This window comes from Lathyrus oleraceus, chromosome 5 (assembly GCF_024323335.1).
Source record: "Lathyrus oleraceus cultivar Zhongwan6 chromosome 5, CAAS_Psat_ZW6_1.0, whole genome shotgun sequence".
NCBI classification, from domain to species: Eukaryota; Viridiplantae; Streptophyta; class Magnoliopsida; order Fabales; family Fabaceae; genus Lathyrus; species Lathyrus oleraceus.
Genome location: NC_066583.1, coordinates 235,096,297 through 235,117,289, shown reverse-complemented (window position 1 = coordinate 235,117,289; position 20,993 = coordinate 235,096,297). Strand labels below are relative to the sequence as shown.

General features: G+C 36.9%; 1 protein-coding gene across 4 annotated transcripts; it reads right to left on the bottom strand.

The window, feature by feature from the left end:
* Positions 1-18,898: 18,898 nt before the first annotated feature.
* Positions 18,899-20,508, bottom strand: LOC127083310 (probable E3 ubiquitin-protein ligase XERICO). Of its 4 annotated transcripts, XM_051023616.1 has the most exons (3): positions 20,256-20,469; positions 20,036-20,165; positions 18,899-19,762 (listed from the first exon to the last, which is right to left on the bottom strand). In XM_051023616.1, exon 3 carries the CDS (start codon positions 19,666-19,668, stop codon positions 19,231-19,233), a length of 438 nt encoding a protein of 145 aa, XP_050879573.1. In that variant the 5' UTR covers positions 19,669-19,762; positions 20,036-20,165; positions 20,256-20,469; the 3' UTR covers positions 18,899-19,230. The 4 variants fall into 4 exon arrangements, with proteins under 4 accessions (XP_050879573.1, XP_050879569.1, XP_050879570.1 ...); XM_051023612.1 differs by lacking the exon at positions 20,036-20,165 and having other exon boundaries at positions 20,341-20,508; XM_051023613.1 differs by lacking the exon at positions 20,036-20,165.
* Between the last annotated feature and the right edge of the window lie 485 nt (positions 20,509-20,993).

The following is a 20,993-nucleotide window of genomic DNA, read 5'->3' as shown; positions in this document are numbered from 1 at the left end:
TGTGTTCATAACTTGATTTGCTCGATCCCGTGGCTGTGTTAGGAATTAGGAGAAAATAGTTACATAGCTTTGATCCTTGATGAAGGACGGTTCTAATGACTATATGCTTGTTGATTTTGGTTGATGTTTGATGTTCTTCAAAAATCTGGAAATCTGAACTTGTTTTGTGAAGAAAAAGATGAAATAGCACGCGTAGATCTTATTTTTCCCTGGCCTGATTCAAAATCTTGTTTACCGCCATCCCTATCCAATGAAAGCGTGCCAGGCAATGTATTTGGAACGGTGTCGTTTTGGCCAGTGGCATTAGTATTACAAAAATGCCACTGGCGCCTTTAATTTATTATTATTTCATTTTCTTTTTTCATTTGTTTTACATTTTTGATACATGATCTTTATAAATTCATATCTCACTCAAAACTCATCCAAATTTTGTGAAATTTTTTGCATTATTTGCATGATGATGTGTAGAATTTAATGGTTATTTTTGTGGATTTTTTGCATGTGTAGAAAATTAATTGACCTAGGGTTTGTTGAATGTGTCACATTTATATATGTTTTGCCAAATCCTTCATGAAATGATGATACCTTTAAAGAAAGGGATGAAAATTTTTGTGCTTGTTCTGGGCATGTTGATGGTGATTTTCATGTAGAGTTTGTGATTTTTGGATACTTGGTGATGGAGATATGATTTTTTGAATTAAGGTGTGACAATTTGTGTCACACCAAGCTAGGTCAACTTCATGATTTTATTTGCCTGGCCTAGAGATGTTTGATTGAGCTGAAATTTTGTGTGGGTGAACATTGATATGTCAAGGTTACATGTGATTTTTGCTGGATTTATTGGTGGCATTTTCTAATTGATTGATAATTTTCTTCCCTGTGTGCTCATTTGGTAACCTTGTGTGACATATGTTGGTAATTCATTTGTGAAATGCTCATATTGTATTGGATGAAGATGAAATTTGACATGGGGATTTTAGACACACTATAGGAAATTATGGTTTTGATCCCATTCATTTCTTAATTGTTGTCACTGTTTTATGATTTATGGGATTGGGTGCTTGTTTGGATACCTTGTGTTGGCTTGGTTGAAATTGTCTGGACTTTATGATTTTCATTGACCTACTTCCTTTTGTCCAATTGAGCTGAAAATTGACATGCTATACATTGAATGTGTCCTGTTTAGGTGTGAATTTTTGTGGAATTAATTAAATTGTTTTGGTATGCTTTTGATTGAGATAGTTCTGTTTGGACTTTTGGTGTTGCAAATGACCTAGTTTGTGATAAATTGTGCATAAAATGATAATGGTGAAGGGTATGAGCATGGGACCAATTGCATTTGCTTTTGATTTGTTTGAATGTGATTTTGGATAAATTCCACTTGCTGTTTAGGATTTTTTATCTCCTTTGGACCCTAGGCTTGGCCTAGTGGTCTAGTTTCTCACATTTGGTTTGGATTTTCAGGTTGAAATGCAAAAGGCTTAAGGGAAAAAGTGCAAGTTGATTAAATTGAGTTTTGTTTGATGTTGTGAACTAACATGGGCTTTGTGTTGTAGGTTTGATGCTTGAGCTTGAGCTCATGGCTTGCACTTATGTGCATTAACTTGTGTTGTCTGTATAGATTAACCATTTGTTGTTTACTGTTGATTTGTCTGAGTACTGATGATACTTGATTGATTTCAGGTACATTAAGTTGCTTACAGTTCCTTAAGAACTTGCTTGCTGTTGCTTGGTTATTAAACCAATTGAGGTAGAATTTCTATTCTCCATGTAGTCTGGAAGACCTGGCCTGTTACTTGGCCAGGCAACTGTCTGAAGTCCTCCTTAAGAGGCGATGTTTGTGATTGTTTAACTTTGTCCCCAAGCAGGTAAAGACCTTGATTAAGGCAATTGGTGGATCATAGAGATATGCAGTCTATCTCCCACTATTCTGTTAAGTCGTCCCTCTGCTCACACCACTGTGTTGATGCATTGGGACACAAACCCAAGATCTTGTACATTGTACAGCTGTGTCAGAGTCTTTGAGTGTAGAAGGGTTCCATCTTTCTGAACCCACACTCCTTTGTCTGAAGCTCTCCCTGGACAGGGATAAGAGCTGTGAAGTCTAATCTTCACTCACCTTTCATCTGGCTTCACCTTAGCCCCTCAATGGCAAGGTTAAGAGCTAACACTACCCTTGTACAGATGACTCGCCTCGGCAGTCAAACCCATTGTTTGAGCCCACTTGACTGGATATAGTGTGTGCTTTGTGAATATTTGTTTGAAATGTTTGTTTTGATTTGTGGATGCTTGCATGCTTGATTTCTTCCTGGATAGGATTAGCTTGTTGTTGTGCAAGTAGGTAGAAACCACAACATAGGGCAATGATGCATGATAACACTAGGCTCGAGTACAGCTCCCTGGTAGTGTGTCTTCCCTTTGTGTCTGGCTAGTCTTTCTCCCCCGTTGGGGGGAACTACATCGCCCTGATCCTTGTTCCAGACGAGGTATGTAGGCAGGAGACCGTGCGAGGTCTCTCCGGGCACTTTTTTTTCTTTTTTTGTGTATGTTTGCTTGTTAAGCTCGTGTGTCAGGATATGGATGTAAGCCCAGCGATTGGCTGTCCGTATCCTGATTGTGCTTGTTTGTTCTCGTTGTGTGCTTGGAAGCCGGTGTAAGTCCATCAAGTGGCATCTGGGTTCCAGTGTGTGTCTGTTTTGGTTCGGATGCTGATGTAAGCCCAGTGATTGGCATTCAGGCTCCACGTTTGCCTGTTTGGGTGCGTGTGTTGTTTGGCGTGCGTGAGCCGAACTACAGTAGCTCTGATTCTCGTTCCAGACGAGATATGTAGGCATATGATGCGATGTCCTAGCGAGCCCTCTTCCTCCTAACCCCACCTGTGTTGTCTTCGGTGTGTGTGTGTGTGGTGTTTTAGCAACCTTTTCTTTCTTTTAGAACGTGGATCCCGTCGAGTACGACGGACGTGAGGGGTGCTAATACCTTCCCCTTGCGTAACCGACTCCCTTACCCTTTCTCTTTGGTCGCGAGACCATGCTTTTCCAGGTTTCTCTGAGCGTTTCCTTTCCCTATTTTGGGATAAATAACGCGCAGTGGCGGCTCTGTTTGTGTTTTTGTTTTAGCCCGCCGGTTGTTTTTCGCGGATGCGACACTTTGGTGCAGATCTCTGATAATGATCAAAACCTTTGATACAGATCCACGGGGCGATCACGAACGTTGAACGATGACAACGTCTCTACTCAGTCCACACGAACGGATTCCTTCAATCGCAGTGCTAGCTGTTATGAATGAAGGCTTTGAGTGAGAGAGAGATACGAAATTCCAACTCTTCAGTTGTGTTGTCTGTCTCAGTAAGTTACTGTTGAGTGACAATGCTTCTACCCAAGGGGTTCTATTTATAGAACCACTTGTGTGGGCTTCAAGCCAAAAAGCCCACTTAAGTGCATTTTGGCCCATATCTCATAATATGCCAAAATCACTTAAGTATTTGGTACATTACCATATTTCGTATTCTACTTAAGTACACCGTACCTTACGATGTTCCTTAATTATTCTATCTCTCATCAATCCGTCCTTTGTGTGTGACCCTATAGGTTTTCGCGACGTTGGCAATTACATTAAATCACGCATTTAACATAATAAACAGTGAGCGGTATCTAGCAACACATCACTGCTACCCAAGTCACGAAAATGTCATGTGATCTGACAAAACCTCCTGTGATAATAATTATGTGTATAATTACCCCTTTGCCCTTATGTCTATATTGAACACAAGGTATAGACCGTGTCACCCTTGTCCAGTTCAATATTGGGCCCATAGACATTTATCCTGTTACGCAGGATTGGCAAATTCCATCTAGGACACTCATGTCCCTCAGCATGCTTTGTGGAGTACCCATCAACTGTCTTTATGGTTATCCAATTACGGACAACGTTGGATCAGCAACAAAGCACTCGACTCTACATCTAGGATCCATAGTGGTTTCAGGTCGAAGAGTGGTATACACTATTATCACCATGAGAATAACTTATGACACTTTGCATAACTTTCTATATAGTATTCTCATAGCGGGTCAATCCGGTATAAATATTACTCCTAATATTCATACCTATGTTTAAGACTTGATAACTCTTTATCCATGATCCATGAGATGTGATCATCAGTCTACAAACATAATAGTCTTAATGCTTTAATGTTATCCCACTTCACACTAAAGCTCGACTACGGATACTTTAAGAATAGTGTCCTTATGTTTAATGTGTTCTCATGATCAAGTCACACTTAATACATTAAACGGACTATCTATTCCAGGGACTTTATTAATCAACCATAATAAAGAAAATGCATTTTATTATTAATAAATAATTCGATACAAGTACCAAAAGTATTGGCCTCTAGGGCTTACACCAACAATCTCCCACTAGCACTAGAGCCAATCAGGCATACCCCGTATGCCCATTGATCTAGTATGGCCATCATGCTTCTGCTGCGCAAGAGGCTTTGTCAGTGGGTCAGCTATATTGTCAAGTGTAGGTACTTTACATATTTTCACATCTCCTATATCTATTATCTCTCGAATGAGATGATAACGCCTAAGTATGTGTTTGGATCGTTGGTGAGATCTAGGCTCCTTAGCTTGTGCGATAGCACCATTGTTATCACAATAGAGACCAATGGGATCCACAACGCTAGGGACTATGCCAAGTTCACTAATGAACTTCCTGATCCAAACACCTTCCTTTGCTGCACTTGAGGCAGCAATATACTCGGCCTCGGTTGTAGAATCAGCAACTGTATCTTGCTTCGAACTTTTCCAGCTCACAGCGCCACCGTTCAAGCAAAACACATAACCAGATTGGGATCTAAAGTCATCCTTATCTGTCTGGAAGCTAGCATCAGTGTAACCAATTACAGCCAACTCTTCCTGACCTCCATATATCAAGAATGATTCCTTAGTCCTTCTCAAGTACTTAAGGATATTCTTAACAGCTACCCAATGGGCATCACCAGGATCAGATTGGTACCTACTCGTTGCACTTAAAGCATACGAGACATCTGGTCGAGTACATATCATGGCATACATGATAGATCCTATTGCAGATGCATATGGAATCTTATTCATGCGTTCCCTTTCTTCCTTAGTTGAAGGGGATTGTGTTTTTGATAGACACATGCCATGTTGCATAGGTATGAATCCTTTCTTGGAATCATGCATATTAAAGCGTCTCAGCACTTTGTCTATGTATGTACTCTGACTTAGGCCAAGCAGTTTTTGTGATCTATCTCTATAGATTTTGATTCCTAATATATAGGCTGCTTCACCTAGGTCCTTCATAGAAAAGCATTTCCCCAACCAAGTCTTTACTTGTTGCAGGGTAGGGACATCGTTTCCAATGAGTAATATGTCATCTACATATAACACCAGGAACACGATCATGCTCCCACTAACCTTCTTGTAGACACAAGGCTCATCTTCGTTCTTGATGAATCCATATTGTTTTACCGTTTCATCAAAACGAAGATTCCAGCTTCTAGAAGCTTGCTTCAATCCATAGATTGATCGTTGTAGCTTACATATCTTATGGGCTTCTTCTGGTATGTCAAATCCTTCAGGTTGTGTCATGTACACATCCTCAAGAAGATTCCCATTAAGGAAAGCAGTTTTGACATCCATCTGCCATATTTCATAATCATGATATGCAGCGATAGCAAGTAAAATCCGAACAGATTTAAGCATTGCAACTGGTGAAAAGGTTTCATCATAGTCAACACCATGAATTTGTTTATATCCTTTTGCAACCAGTCTTGCCTTATAGGTATGTACCTTACCATCCATGTCAGTCTTCTTTTTGAAGACCCACTTGCATCCTATAGGATTAACTCCTACAGGAGGCTCTACCAAGTTCCAAACTTGGTTCGTGTACATGGAATCTATTTCGGATTTCATGGCCTCTAGCCACTTCTCAGACTCGGGACCAGTTATGGCCTCTTGGTAGGTCACAGGCTCATCTTTATCCATGAGTAATACATCACCTTGATCTGTTATGAGTTATCCATATCTCTCAGGTAGGTGACGTATCCTGCCTGACCTACGCTGGTCTTGTTCTACTTGAGCAGGTTGCTCTTCCACAACCATTTGTGTTTCCTGCTCTAATTCCTCCATAGGTGTATCGATGCTTTGTGATTCTTGAATTTCTTCAAGCTCTACTTTCCTCCCACTGGTTCCTTTGGAAATAAAATCCTTTTCTAGGAAAACTCCAGTTCGAGCGACAAACACTTTGCCCTCAGAAGGATTGTAGAAGTAATATCCTCTTGTTTCTTTAGGATATCCCACAAATAAGCATTTGTCAGATTTGGGCTCAAGCTTAGTTGAAATTTGTCGTTTCACATAAACTTCGCAACCCCAAATCTTCATGTAAGACATATGTGGTTTCTCACCACTCCATATCTCATATGGTGTCTTATCAACCTTTTTGGATGGAACACGGTTAAATGTGTAAGCTGCGGTCAACAGCGCATGTCCCCAAAAGGAGTTTGGAAGATCGGCTTGACTCATCATGGATCGGACCATGTCCAACAGGGTTCGATTTCTTCTCTCAGACACACCATTCCATTGGGGGTGTTCCAGGAGGAGTGAGTTGGGATAGGATCCCACACTCTTTCAGATGGTCATCAAACTCTAGGCTTAAATACTCACTACCTCGATCTGATCGAAGAGTTTTAATATTCTTACCCAGTTGGTTTTGTACTTCATTCTTGAATTCCTTGAACTTTTCAAAGGACTCTGATTTGTGTCTCATTAAATACACATAACCATATCTACTGAAATCATCAGTGAATGTGATGAAGTACTGAAAACCTCCTTTGGCTGGTATGTTCAGTGGTCCACATACATCAGTATGTATGAGGGCCAAAAGATCATTAGCTCTTTCACCTTTTCCTGTGAATGGAGACTTTGTCATCTTTCCAATTAAACAAGATCTGCATGTCTCATATGATTCATAATCAAAAGAGTCCAACAATCCATCTTTATGGAGTTTGGAAATGCGTTTCTCATTTATGTGGCCTAATCGACAATGCCAAAGGTAAGTTGGATTTAACTCATTAGGTTTCATCCTTTTGGTATTAATGTTATAAATTGGCACTTCAAGATCAAGGACATATAATCCATTGTTCATTTGAGCAGTAGCATAGAATATATCATTCAAATAAATTGAACAACAATTGTTCTTTATTATGAATGAAAAACCGAACTTGTCCAAACAAGAAACAGAAATAATATTCCTGCTAATTGCTGGTACATAATAACAGTTCTCTAACTGAATTATTAAACCACTAGGTAAAGTCAATTCATAAGTTCCTACGGTTAAGGCAGCAACCTTTGCTCCATTGCCAACTCGTAGGTCGACTTCACCTTTTGCCAAATCTCTACTCCTTTTCAATCCATGCACATTTGTACAAATGTGAGAACCGCATCCAGTATCTAATACCCATGATGCAGAAGTAGATAAATTAATTTCAATAACAAAAATACCTGAAGTTGGAGTCTCTACTCCATTCTTCCTATCTTCCAGGTACTTTGGGCAGTTCCTCTTCCAGTGTGCGGTCTTACCGCAATGGAAGCAGGTGCCTTCCTTTTCTATGCTTCCACTAGGCTTCAAAGCAACACTAGTGGGTTTGGGTTTGGCAACTTCCTTGCCTTTCCCTTTATCATGTTTGAGGACAATCCTCATGTCTCGGTACCAATCCAGAAAATTTGTCCCAGACAATTTTTCCTTGTCAAGGTTTGATCGCAATATGTTGTTAGAGGTGTTTGTTGTCATAGTAATCTACACAAGGATTAATGAAAATATAAGTATCATTGACATATTTAATTAGGCCTTTAATTAAACATGCTCCCACTATTTTATTCAAAACAAATGACCCTCATCATTTGATTCGGAAAATCCCGTTGGAAGATTTTCTAGTGGGTCGAGATCCATATTTCACTTCGTTCTAAGTCCGCGTAGGCGGATTACACAAAACTAGGTTATTTAGGTAGGAACTCCTTCCAATTGTATCTCATACAACTCTCGAAAATTTCAGTTGGGTGAATAACTCCTTATTCCAATCCATCATATGGATCATTCCCAACTCTTGCTTCTAAACATATATATAATCTTATTATAATTTGTTTAGTTAAGTTTGACCCATTGTTTTAACAGTTGGATATTACAATTATCCCATCGCACCTTACTAATATAGAACATGCACCTCGCTTAGGCGAAACCTACATTATTCGATACTAGTCTTGATGAGTGTTAAAACTTGGAAAGCTTAAAACTTAACATTTATTTTGAGGGAATTGCAATTTTTCTGATATCACCGGCTTGTTTATCATATAAACCGTCTCTCACATGCATCAACATACATTCACATGCATCAACATACATACATACATAATGAAACAGTTATGGCCCCTAGCACAATTGTTCTCCCAAGCCAATGAGAGAACCTAAGCTAACCTACAACGATCTAAGTTTCTCCAAGCAAGATCTTCAAGGTTGTCCTCCTTTGGCACTGACTTCTTTGCTTTCTTCATATCATTACATTACATGAAAGAAACTCGTTTTACATACGAGGGAGTGAGATGAGAAAAGAAGTTACATTTGGGAGATTAAGAGAGAGGCACGACACGCAGGTCATATTTTAAAAACCCAAAACAAAACAAAGGAAAACTAAGGCCATAACCGATCACCACAAGACAATAATAAACACTTTATTATTATTATTATTATTATTAATTCCTTTAATTAATTAAAATCAAATTAAATTTCGACGACCGATCATCACATTTTAATGAATAATTCATTTAAAATCGATGTCGCTTTTCGTATCAACACTTGACACTTTTAAAGCACTGAGTTAGCCGAACGGGTGAAAATTTCCTTGCGTTAACCGGTTAACCATATGCGTTAACCGGTTAACACTGTTTGAAATCTGAAAAAATTGTTTTCTGCCTTGCGTTAATCGGTTAACCAAATGCGTTAACCGGTTAACACTGTTTGAAAATGTCTTGGAAAACTGTTTTCCGCCTTGCGTTAACCGGTTAACCAAATGCGTTAACCGGTTAACACTGTTGAAAAACTCAAAAAAATTTATTTCGCATTGTGTTAACCGGTTAACCATATGCGTTAACCGGTTAACACTGTTCCAAAAAAGTGTTTAGAAAGCACAACTCTTGTGCAGTCAAACCCCAATCGCATAACTCTCTGACAACACAACCCTTGTGTCGTCACTAACCCTGATGCACCAATTTCAGACCGTCAAACACATCTCGATTGTTAATTCAGTATGATTGATCAACACGTCATTGCTTCACCATACTAATGTCGGATCAAGAAGCAAACGACCATTGATCGCTCAAAGGAAAACAATCATTGAGGGTTTGAATGAACGAAACGAGAACATTATATAATATATAATGTATTTTGCATCAGGATTACATATATCACATATATGTAACTTGATCGATCTCAATTTAACCTTTGATTCATTCTGTCTTTAATCATATTATTACAGAACAAAAACAAATATCAGATTCATGGTTTCGTAAGTGGCTCTGATACCACTGAAGGAGAATTGTCATCCAAGGCGCAGCGGAATTTAAAAATTTCTCCATTTAGTGATCCTTACGAATGGGCATGATCAGTGATAGAATCGTTACCTCTTGTGGCGATTCAAACCTTTGGTGCAGATCTCTGATAATGATCAAAACCTTTGATACAGATCCACGGGGTGATCACGAACGTTGAACGATGACAACGTCTCTACTCAGTCCACACGAACGGATTCCTTCAATCGCAGTGCTAGCTGTTATGAATGAAGGCTTTGAGTGAGAGAGATACGAAATTCCATTGGTATACGATTGCAGATCTAGTTCAAACATTATGAAACAAGCTATTGAAACAGATTTTGAAAAAAAAAACTATAGTGAAAATGAACCTGTAAATACCCATTGGTTAACATTTGATGTTATGATTTTGTTTTAGGGTTTCCATATGAGAGAGATGATTGACATAGTTGTTAGGGTTTCATTTTGAGAGAGACGAGTGAAAGAGTTATTAGGTTTTTGTTTTGAGAGATATGACTGTTATGTACTGAAGCGAGGGATGATTTCACTTATATATAAATAAGTAGCACCTTTCACCATGGTTGAAAACAAAAGTCGTGGTGATATACACGATCAATCATATTATTATCATAATAAATGACCAAATTGTTGGTGCTGGGATTGGAACCATTTCACTCCATGTATATTTTACCACGGTTGTTCTACATGACAGTTGTTACATGTCCTTTAGTAAATAAATAAAACACACTAAAAAATAAACTATTATCACGGTTAAAACGATGACCGTTGTAAAATTGATGTTATGAAAGATCTATGTTGTAGTAATGAATAATATTCAATTCTCCTATCAATACGAAGTCTCTTAACCTTGTTACTAAATTAAATTTCAATTTCGTTCACAAAAGTCTTAAACATAGCAATTTCACAAAAAAAAAACCTTTTAGTGATTGTGTATAAATTTACCCCAATAGACTAACTAAACCCTACCTTTTTCAGAAGAAAATCATAAACACGATTCTTTATAATCTGTGAAGTATACATGACATTCTTCAAGATTAAAGTCTTTTCAGAGGTGGACTATACTCCATTTCTCCAATACCAATAACTTTAGTGGTGTGGATAAATTCCAACAACACTTTTTTATTCGTGTATGTTTTGAACATTGCATGATGATAACTGACATGACGAGAAGAGACAATGTCTATCCACCAACCATCAGATTCACCAATCATGTTGATTTTAGTGATCAAAGCAATAAGTTTCTCATCAATTAGGCTAACTTATACATTAGAGGCAACACAAGGTTTAAACTCGATCTTACATTTCTTAATCATATGACCTGGTTTTCTACAATTGAAGCAAGAGAAAACACTAGTATCATTTCTTATGGTGGTGGTTGTTGCCTATCAATTGGAGTAATATGGGGCCTGAAGGGTTTTCATTCTTAATTCGGTTCACTATATTGCAATTCTAATTCATTAATCATTTTCCAAATGACTTTAGAACTACACCGAATTTCTTTTTTTTGTTTGAAACAATCAAAAAAATTCTTTTTGATCTTGTCTCTGAGATTCTTCTTCAGCTCAAAGGCGAATAATCAGACCCTCAATTAAAATTCTTTTGTCTTGTGGTGAAATAAAACTTTAAAAAATATTCAAACAAGGAGGCAATTTGTCAAAAATAAAAGCAATTTGAAATTGTTCATCTAAACACATACCTTTTTGTAATTATTTCATGAGCAATCTTCTGATGTTCGTGGCATTGTGCTTCCACGAGCCTTTCATTCATCATCTGATACTTTAAGTATCGGCTTACATCATACTTTTTTCTTTCAGCTTCTTCAGTATCATATTTCTTTTGTAGAGTTTCTCACACCTGTTTAGCAGTCACACAGTTACTGTAGTAGTCATACTGATTGTCAGCGAGACCTTCAAGAATCTGGTGTTTGCAAAGATAATCATTATCTTTCTAGATGGATATTTCTTTTCTGAGCTGTAAATCATTTGCTTTAACTTTTGCAGCAGAGTCTAATTCAGACGAGTTAATAGCTTTGTATGAATTCACAATTTTGTTACCATTAATTTGTTCGGTTGATTCAGAAGGAACAACAAGAATGTCCTCAGTCAAAATGTGAGCAACCTTCTTTAGGATACAAGAAAATTTTCATTTTACTTTGCCAACGTTTGAAATGAGAACCCTCAAACTTAAATGGTTTGTCAGAGAGAGTGGTTGCATAATTACCAATAACTTCTTCGGTAGCAATGACAGTTTTTCACACGTCTTAAAATTGTTGTTTCACGGTTTTGAAAATCAGCCACAAAAGAAATTACTGGGTCGAGTCGCGGACTAAGTCTCTCTTTCAGACGTTTTGCGACATTGCCCAAAATTATGCAAAGAAGTCGAACTACTGCGCTGCCTCTAGGATAAAACAACTCAGTTCTATAGTGTACAATTACTATTTGCATGATAGATAATCGGTCTAGAAATACACCCTCTAATGATACAAAGATCATTTGAATATGATATAAATATCACTCGTAGTATCTCGTATAGCAACCAATTGTAATAGTTTCTTAAACCAAGAGAGTTTAATAATGGTCATTTGACCACTCAAAATAATTTCTTAAAAAGGAAAATTCAAATAATTCTACAAAGATAATCTATAAATTAATACTTATAATTTATCAACTCAAACGAGAAGAAATTAACATAGTTCTCTAAAGAGAATTCAAGAAAATACTCACAAAATTAAACGAGTAGAAAGAAAGGGGATGCCGCTTTTACAATTTGAAAGTCGCAGAGTTATGAGAGTTAGGAAGGAAAAACTCAACAAAATGAATTTTTTTATGTGTTTTGGAATGAAATAGAGAATATATAATAAAGTGAGTTATCTAAGATATTTCACCTGAAAATGTGGGACTAAGAAGCTTTTTCAACTAACACATAAAGTGAGACTTAAAGAACATTTTCAAAATCATCTCCCTATATTTAAATATTGACATGATATTCCAAGAAAGACACTTTCAGATAAAAGACATTTGAACATTTGGGAGGTCTTTTGACTTAATTGAGTAAATTGAAAATTTTCCAAAACATAATTATGCCTTAAAACACAATAAGTCTAATAATCCGATCAAAGTATCTGAATTCACCATGACCCGTTCATATCCAACTGTTCAAACTGATTTAAAAATTAGATTTTAAAAAAAAAACCATGTTTTTAAAAATAAATTCTAAAATAACCATATTTAAAAAAAACAAATTAGTTATGTTTCAAATAAAAAAAAATCGCTGACAAGAGGTGTAGTCAGACTCATTGGCGCATGTATACAATTTTTGTACACAATAGTCAATGTTTGTGACGCATGTATACAACTTTTGTACACAATAGTCACTGTCTCTTACACATGCATATAATTTTTGTACATAGTAGTCATTGTCTGTGGTAAATGCATACAACTTTTATACATAGTAGTCACTGCCTATGGCTACTGTTGGTGCAAAGGTAGAATGAAAGATGAATATTCTATTCAGAGAATGACGGCTACAAACATGATAAAAGTTACAATGATTGTCACCATATTTATAAGCTAAAACTAGGGTTACTATAATAGGATAAAATACTAAAATACCCTCTAACAAACTTAGGGGCTAAGAAAATAGTACAACTAAATAAATATGAATTACTTCTAATACCATCCCTTAATTCATATTCCATCAAAACTTGTAACACCAATTCCATCCCTTAATCTGAGAAATTGATCAGTCTTGATAGCTTTCGTCAGAACATCTGCCAACTGTTTCTGAGTGCTGCAGTGTACAACTTCTAACACTCCCCTCTGAACTTGATGTCTCAGAAAATGATACTTGGTCTCAATGTGCTTGCTTCTCCCATGCAATACTGGGTTTCTGGCAAGATTGATTGCAGACTTGTTGTCAATTATCAGCTTCAGAGGTTTGTTTACTTCAATCTTCAGATCCTGCAATAAGTTCAGAATCCACACAGCTTGGCTTGCAGTAACAGCACCTGCAATGTATTCAGCTTCACAAGTTGACAACGCCACAACAGGTTGCTTCTTGGAACACCAAGAAATGGGACCTCCCAGAAATTTGAATAAGTACCCAGACGTACTTCTTCTGTCAACTCTGTCTCCACACCAATCAGAATCTGAATAACTCAGAAGTTTTGACTCATCCTTTCTTCCAGAAGGAAATAATACTCCATACTTCAGAGTTCCCTTGATATACCTCAGAATCCTGACAGCAGCTTGGTAATGGGACCACTTAGGTTTACTCATGAACCTACTAACCATCCCAACTGAATAGCAAATATCAGGTCTGGTATTGCACAAGTACCTCAGAGAACCAACCAACTGTTTGAAGGTTGTAGCGTCCACATCATTTCCATCAGAGTCAGAAGGTGTGACAGCAATCTTACAATTCTTCAGATCAAATCTCTTCAGAAGTTCTAATTCATACTTGAGTTGATGCAAAATAATACCTTTCTCAGAGTATCTGAATTCCATCCCTAGAAAGTATGTCATTTTGCCTAGATCAGTCATTTCGAATTCATTCATCAGAACTTTCTTGAACTTGGCTATCTCCTGTTCAGAACTTCCAGTCAGCAGTATATCATCAACATATAAACATACCAGAGTCATATTTCCTTCAAAAGTATGTTGAACATAGACACCGTACTCCATCTCACATTTCTGAAAACCTTGCTTCTTGAAAAATGAATCAATCTTCTGATTCCAAGCTCTGGGCGCTTGTTTCAATCCATATAGAGCTTTGTATAATCTGTACACCATCCCTTCCTGATTCTTTTTCACAAATCCAGGAGGTTGTGACACGTAAACTTCTTCTTCTAATGGACCGTTCAGAAATGCAGATTTTACATCTAAATGCATCAGAGGCCAATTCCTGTTAGCAGCTATTGCAATCACCATTCTGATTGTTTCATGTCTTGCTACAGGTGCAAACACTTCAGAGTAATCCAGCCCAGGTTTCTGTAGAAATCCTCTGGCTACCAACCTCGCTTTATGTTTGCCAATTGAACCATCTGGCTTTAACTTCTGCTTGAAAACCCATCTGACGCTGATGGCTTTCTTGTCTTTTGGAAGTTCTGTCAGCTTCCAAGTCTTGTTTCTCTCTATAGCATCAAGTTCTTCTTTCATGGCCTTCAGCCAGAGCTTCTGCTTAAGAGCCTCTTCTGTACTTATGGGTTCAGAGTCTACTAACATGGCACACTGAATAACTTCTTCTTCAGAGTCTACTTCAGTGTCTTGTAGCATGTCAAATTCTGCATACCTTCTGGGGATATTTCTGATTCTTTGTGGTCTCTGAACTTGTTCAGAGTCTTGAGCTTCAGAGTTTCTAGCTTCAGATGGTTGACTTCCTCCAGAGCTTTGATCATCTTCAGGGTCTGGCATATTTCCAGAGTCTGAATTGCCACCAGAATCTGGATTACCATCAGAGTCTGGGTCATCAGAGTCTGGATCATCAGAGTCACCTTCATCTTCTGAGTCTTCTCCAGAGTCAGAATCACTATCAGAATCAGAATCAACGTCAGAATTTACTCCAACTTCAGAAATTCTTAATTCTGACCTTTCTTCAGAAGTTCTAACATCAGAATCAGATTGAGACTTATCCCAATTCCAAACTTCTAATTCCTTCACAATCACATCTCTGCTGAATTCAATTTTATTGGTTTTTGGACAATAGAGCTTGTATGCACCTGTACTGTGGTACCCTATCAGAATCATCACTTTGCTTCTATCATCCAGCTTCTGTCTTCTGGCTTCTAGAACATGTTTATAGCAAACAGAACCAAACACCTTCAGATGACTAACACTTTGCTTATCTCCAGTCCACTTCTGTATTGGAACTATTTCCTTCAACTTCTTCGTAGGACATCGGTTGAGTACATACGTTGCAGTGGCAACAGCTTCTCCCCAGAGCTTCTGAGGAAGCTTCTTTTCCTTTAGCATGCTTCTCACCATATCAAGCAAAGTGCGGTTTCTTCTTTCAGCAAGACCATTGTGTTGAGGGGTATAAGGAGCAGTAACCTCATGCTCAATTCCATTATCCTCATAGAACTTCTGGAACTCTTTGGAGTTATACTCACCTCCACCGTCAGTTCTAAGAATCTTCAACTTCTGACCACTCTGATTCTCAGCCTTCATTCTGAACTTCTTGAATTCATCAAACACCTCGTGTTTAAACTTAATAAGGGATACCCATGTCATTCTTGTGAATTCATCAACAAATAACACAAAGTATTTATTCCCTCCAATCGATGCTACTGGAAATGGACCACACACATCAGAATGTACAACTCCCAAGGCATGTTTTGCTCTTGGAGCAGTTTCTGACGCAAATGGCAATCGTGGTTGTTTTCCTTCCATGCAAACTTTGCATGACTTTTCAGGCTTCTTAATTGCAGGAATTCCATGTACCAACTTCTTTGAATTCAGATGTTTTAAGCTTCTGAAATTCAAATGACCAAATCTTCTGTGGCACAGCTCACTCTCCTTCTCAGCACTTGTTGCACTAAGACATTCTGAGTCTGCAGTTCTGACATTCACCTTGAATGTTCTATTCCTTCCCTGTTCTGACTCCATAATCAACTTCTGATTGCAGTCATACAGCTTCAGAAGATTGTCCTTCATGGTAACTAAAAAACCTTTCTCAATTAATTGTCCCACACTCATCAGATTGCTTCTGATGCCAGGTACATACCACACGTTCTGAATCAATGCTGTTTTCCCATTGTTCAGAATCACTCTGACATTTCCCATACCTTCTGCATTAAGATATTTGTCATCAGCACATCTGATCTTTGTCCTCTTTTCAGAGTCAAAGTCAACCAGCCATTTCTTGTTTCCAGTAAGATGATTTGAACAGCCAGTGTCCATATACCACCAGTCTATCAGATCCAAATCATCAGATTCAGAGGCCATCAATAGCACAGATTCGTCATCAGAACTTCTGGCTATATTTGCTTCTTCTGATTTTTTTCTCCTTGTTTGACCAACAGTCTCTAGCAAAATGACCAAACTTCTTACAGTAGTAACATTGGATTTTCTTCTTGTCATACTTCTCTTTTCCCTTCTGAGCATTCTTTTGTCTATCAGAGGTTGAGCTTTCTGACTTCTGACCACCATCAGATCTTCTCCTGGTTTCTGACTGCTTCTGATACCTCCTATCAGAAGTTGCTTTCAGAGCCTGCTGCTCTACTTCCCTTTCAGAAGTTCTCTCAGTTAAACGCAACTCTTGCGCTTCTAGACTGCTCTGCAGCTCTTCAATTCTCATGGTGCTCAGATCTTTGGAATGTTCTATTGCTACCACAATGTAATCAAATTGACAGGTAAGGGATCTCAATACCTTCTCCATGATTGTTTCTTCAGAAAGAGTTTCTCCACACGCTTTCATCTCATTAGTGATCAGAATCACTCTGGAGATGTATTCAGAAACTTTCTCATTATTCTTCATGTTGAGATTCTCATATTGCTTTCTCAAGGACTGAAGCTTCACCTTCTTCACTGATGCGTCACCACCATAACATCTAACCAGTGTGTCCCACGCAGCCTTTGCTGTCGTTGAATCTGCAATCTTCTCAAACACATTTACATCAACACATTGATGAATGAAGAACAATGCTTTCTGATCCTTCTTCCTTATTCCTTCCTTCTGCGCGTTTTTCTGTTCATCCGTCGCATCTGCTGCTACCGGAACATAACCATCAATGACAAGATCTAGAACATCTTGAGCACCGAACAGTACACGCATCTGGATCATCCAACGATTCCAGTTTTTACCATCAAATACTGGAAGTTTGGTGTTCATGTTGCCGTTTCCGTTCATCTTTCTACCTTGCACAGTACACTCAGATTTCTCACACAGTGTTTCCCAACCCACAGAATTAAAATTCTGATCAGATTTTGTTCAAGATTCAACACGAATCTAAGAATCAAAATCAAACACACAAGACCTCACGTTCACTCGTGTTTCCCGTGTTTCCCAATGAATCCGAACCGGAGCTCTAGATACCAATTGTTGGTGCAAAGGTAGAATGAAAGATGAATATTCTATTCAGAGAATGACGGCTACAAACATGATAAAAGTTACAATGATTGTCACCATATTTATAAGCTAAAACTAGGGTTACTATAATAGGATAAAATACTAAAATACCCTCTAACAAACTTAGGGGCTAAGAAAATAATACAACTAAATAAATATGAATTACTTCTAATAGCTACTATGTTGTCTTGGTATACTGTGACACATGCATATAATAATCACTACTATGTTGTCTTGGTATACTGTGACACATGCATATAATAATCACGTATGTGGTGAATGCATACAACTTTTAGACGCTCCTGAAGATGCATGCGCACTGGTATGACCTATATGCATATATCACTTGTCGGTGAATTTTTTTATTTGAAATATTCTTTCTGAAAAAAATATAATTATTTTGAAATTTATTTTGAAAAACATGATTATTTAAATAAAAAATTAAGTAAAATTATATTTTATAAATAAATTCAACTGCAGTTGAAATTGCGTAACACTTTTAAGCTTAAACCCAATTAGCTGTTCACTCTTAGATATTTTGTTAATTGATCTATTAAAAATAAGAATCAACTGTGTCATAACATCACGGCACGCCCATTCTTATCCATGTAAACATCAGACAAATAGATAGGCGAGTTGTCTGAACATAGTAATGCTGTTCAATTCAAAGCAAATTATTCATCATAAATAAGGCAAACCTTCATTTTCTTATTATATGTTAACTAAATTCCACTGTGGCACCATGTAACTAAACTTTATCTGCTCAATATATTTATATAGAAAAAGTAAACATTTATAACATACTAAAAATCATAAACATTGTACAAGAAAAAACATTCAAAATTAATATAGAGCAGATTCAGCATATACTATTCACTTCCCTTTTTTCTTCTCTTTCTCTTTTTGTTTTGTTATCCTTCTGTCATCTATGAAATTATGAGGTTTGGACCTTTACAGATTATGGGCTTGTTTAGATACCGATAAACCTTCTTTACAAATCGATAAAAGGACACAAACACGACACTGACAACACTGACATTATCGATCCTGATAATAATTTAAAAAGAAAAATTAAATATAATCACAGCCACACACCTTTCTTTAGAGGTGTTGGGAGTGAATTTTGCAGAATGTGTTGCTGAAATCTGGTCAAACTCACCACCCTTATCAAAATATGTCCTCTAATACCTAAAGTTTTATAGCCTAACTCATCACATGCTTCATTATAATCATAAAGTGTTCCAAAAAAGAAAAAGGGCTTCCAAAATATCTTACAGTACCTAACAAGGAGGACATTATGGACAAATCACAAATAACCAAAAAAAGTATATCCCTGATCTCATATGTGGCAACATCATGATCAGATACAGAGAAAAAACACATAGTAAACAAAACAAAACCCTCCACTAACTCTACATCATAAAAGGCAAAGCACTGAGAAGGCTAAAAAGAAAGTCAGATACATAGGAACATCAAAATTGTCACAAATATATACACTGTACATGAAGAGCCTTGTGCATACTTTAATCATTACTCATGAAAAGCAAGATGCATCATCTTCAGGAATTAAAGGAGTCCTACAAAGTGGACATGTAATGTTCCAATAGTCCAACCACTTCTCCAAACAAACTTTATGGAAAAGATGTCCACACGATAAACAGTAGTTTATCTCTGATTCTGGTTCAAATTGAGTGAGACAAACTGAACAATCATGTTCAGGCTCTTTGCAGCTACTACACACACTCTCAAACCTAAGTGTTGGTGTCATGCTTCTGAACTCTTGAATGAAATCATCTGAAGGACTGAGATGGAACTCATCTGAAGTTGAGGAGGGTGGTGGTGAAGCAATGATGCCAATTATATGTAGGATAGTTTTAATAATCCCTTTGAATATGGATATGGACATGGCAGTGTTTACTAGAATTATGCATAACACTCCTTCAGATGGTGCTGGAAGACTTGATAGGCCCATTTTGACTTTAAAAAAAATTCACTTAAATAGTGATACACTTTATGATGCACCAAACTTTGGAGCAGAATTGATCTGTCAAATGGATGAATGTTACCTGCAAACACATCAAAAGGGTATACTATAATAAAACAGAAATAACACAAGTGTAATAAAATTGAAAGAAAACAAATAAGGTGTTGTGATGTCTAATCAACCAAATTGTACATGGAGATAGGAAGAAAATCACATTGAAAATGGAAGGGGAAATTTAATTTGATATGCAGAATGAAAATTTGTCACCCAAAAGCCTGAACTAGAAAACCAATCCCCAAAATCTAAAAGAATTAGGTAAAAAAGAATAAAGGGAATTTAAAGAAAGAAATCAAACCATAAAGTGAAAAGCAACAATTTTTGAAAACCCAATTAGCTTATAATTTGATGTCAAAGTTTTCAGATTACAAATTGAGCAGACAAAATTAAATTATAAGCATTGGGGGTGGCATCTTCATCGGCAAAACCTACCAAAAAATCAAAACTTTAAGTAGCAAAATTGTTATGATCAAAATAAAAGATAAAGGAATCATAAAAAGAACTAACTTAGGATCTACCATTTCATGGAAGCTATGACAAAGAAGAAAAATTGGAAACACCCAGAATAGTTTAGAAGAAAAAGATGGAAACTTTGAGACTTACAAAGAAAGGAATTGGGGATTTGTGATGTGGGTCATGGATTGAACTGGAAGAATGGGTTAATAGGTTGAGTTTGTGATATTGGAGTTGATTATTGCTTTGAACCTTTTCTCTTTTGCTTTATAGAGGAATACAATACCCCACTTAACACTAGTAGCTTGGGGTTGATTTATTGATTATTAACCATGGTTACAACTTCCTTGATTTCCGGACAAAAGGTCATTAACCATAGTTAGTTCTTTTTCTTGTTGTTTTTCTACATCATCTACTACTACCATCATTTTCTTTCGCTTTTTCTTTTCTTTTTGTTTCTTTAGTTTTTAAATTTAATTTTTTAGTAATATTTTATATTATAAAAATATCCATTAAAAAAGGTTGGTACCACACTTGTTTAGGTTAGAAGTTGTAATTCGATGTTTTATCGAAAGTTAGCATTCGACGGTGCCGAAGTAGTTAGTATAAGTGAATAAGTCAATTATATTCTTAAGTCAATTATATTCTCGAGAATAGAATACATTATATAGTTGTGTTGAAATGTAACTTGTAATTTAATACTTTATATTTTGTATGTTTTGGAGTGATGTGAATATATATATATATATATATATATATATATATATATATATATATAAGAGAGAGAGAGAGAGAGAGAGAGA

Excerpts from the sequence above, each read along its gene's own strand:
- LOC127083310 (XM_051023612.1), bottom strand. The coding sequence starts at position 19,668 with ATGGGCCTATCAAGTCTTCCAGCACCATCTGAAGGAGTGTTATGCATA.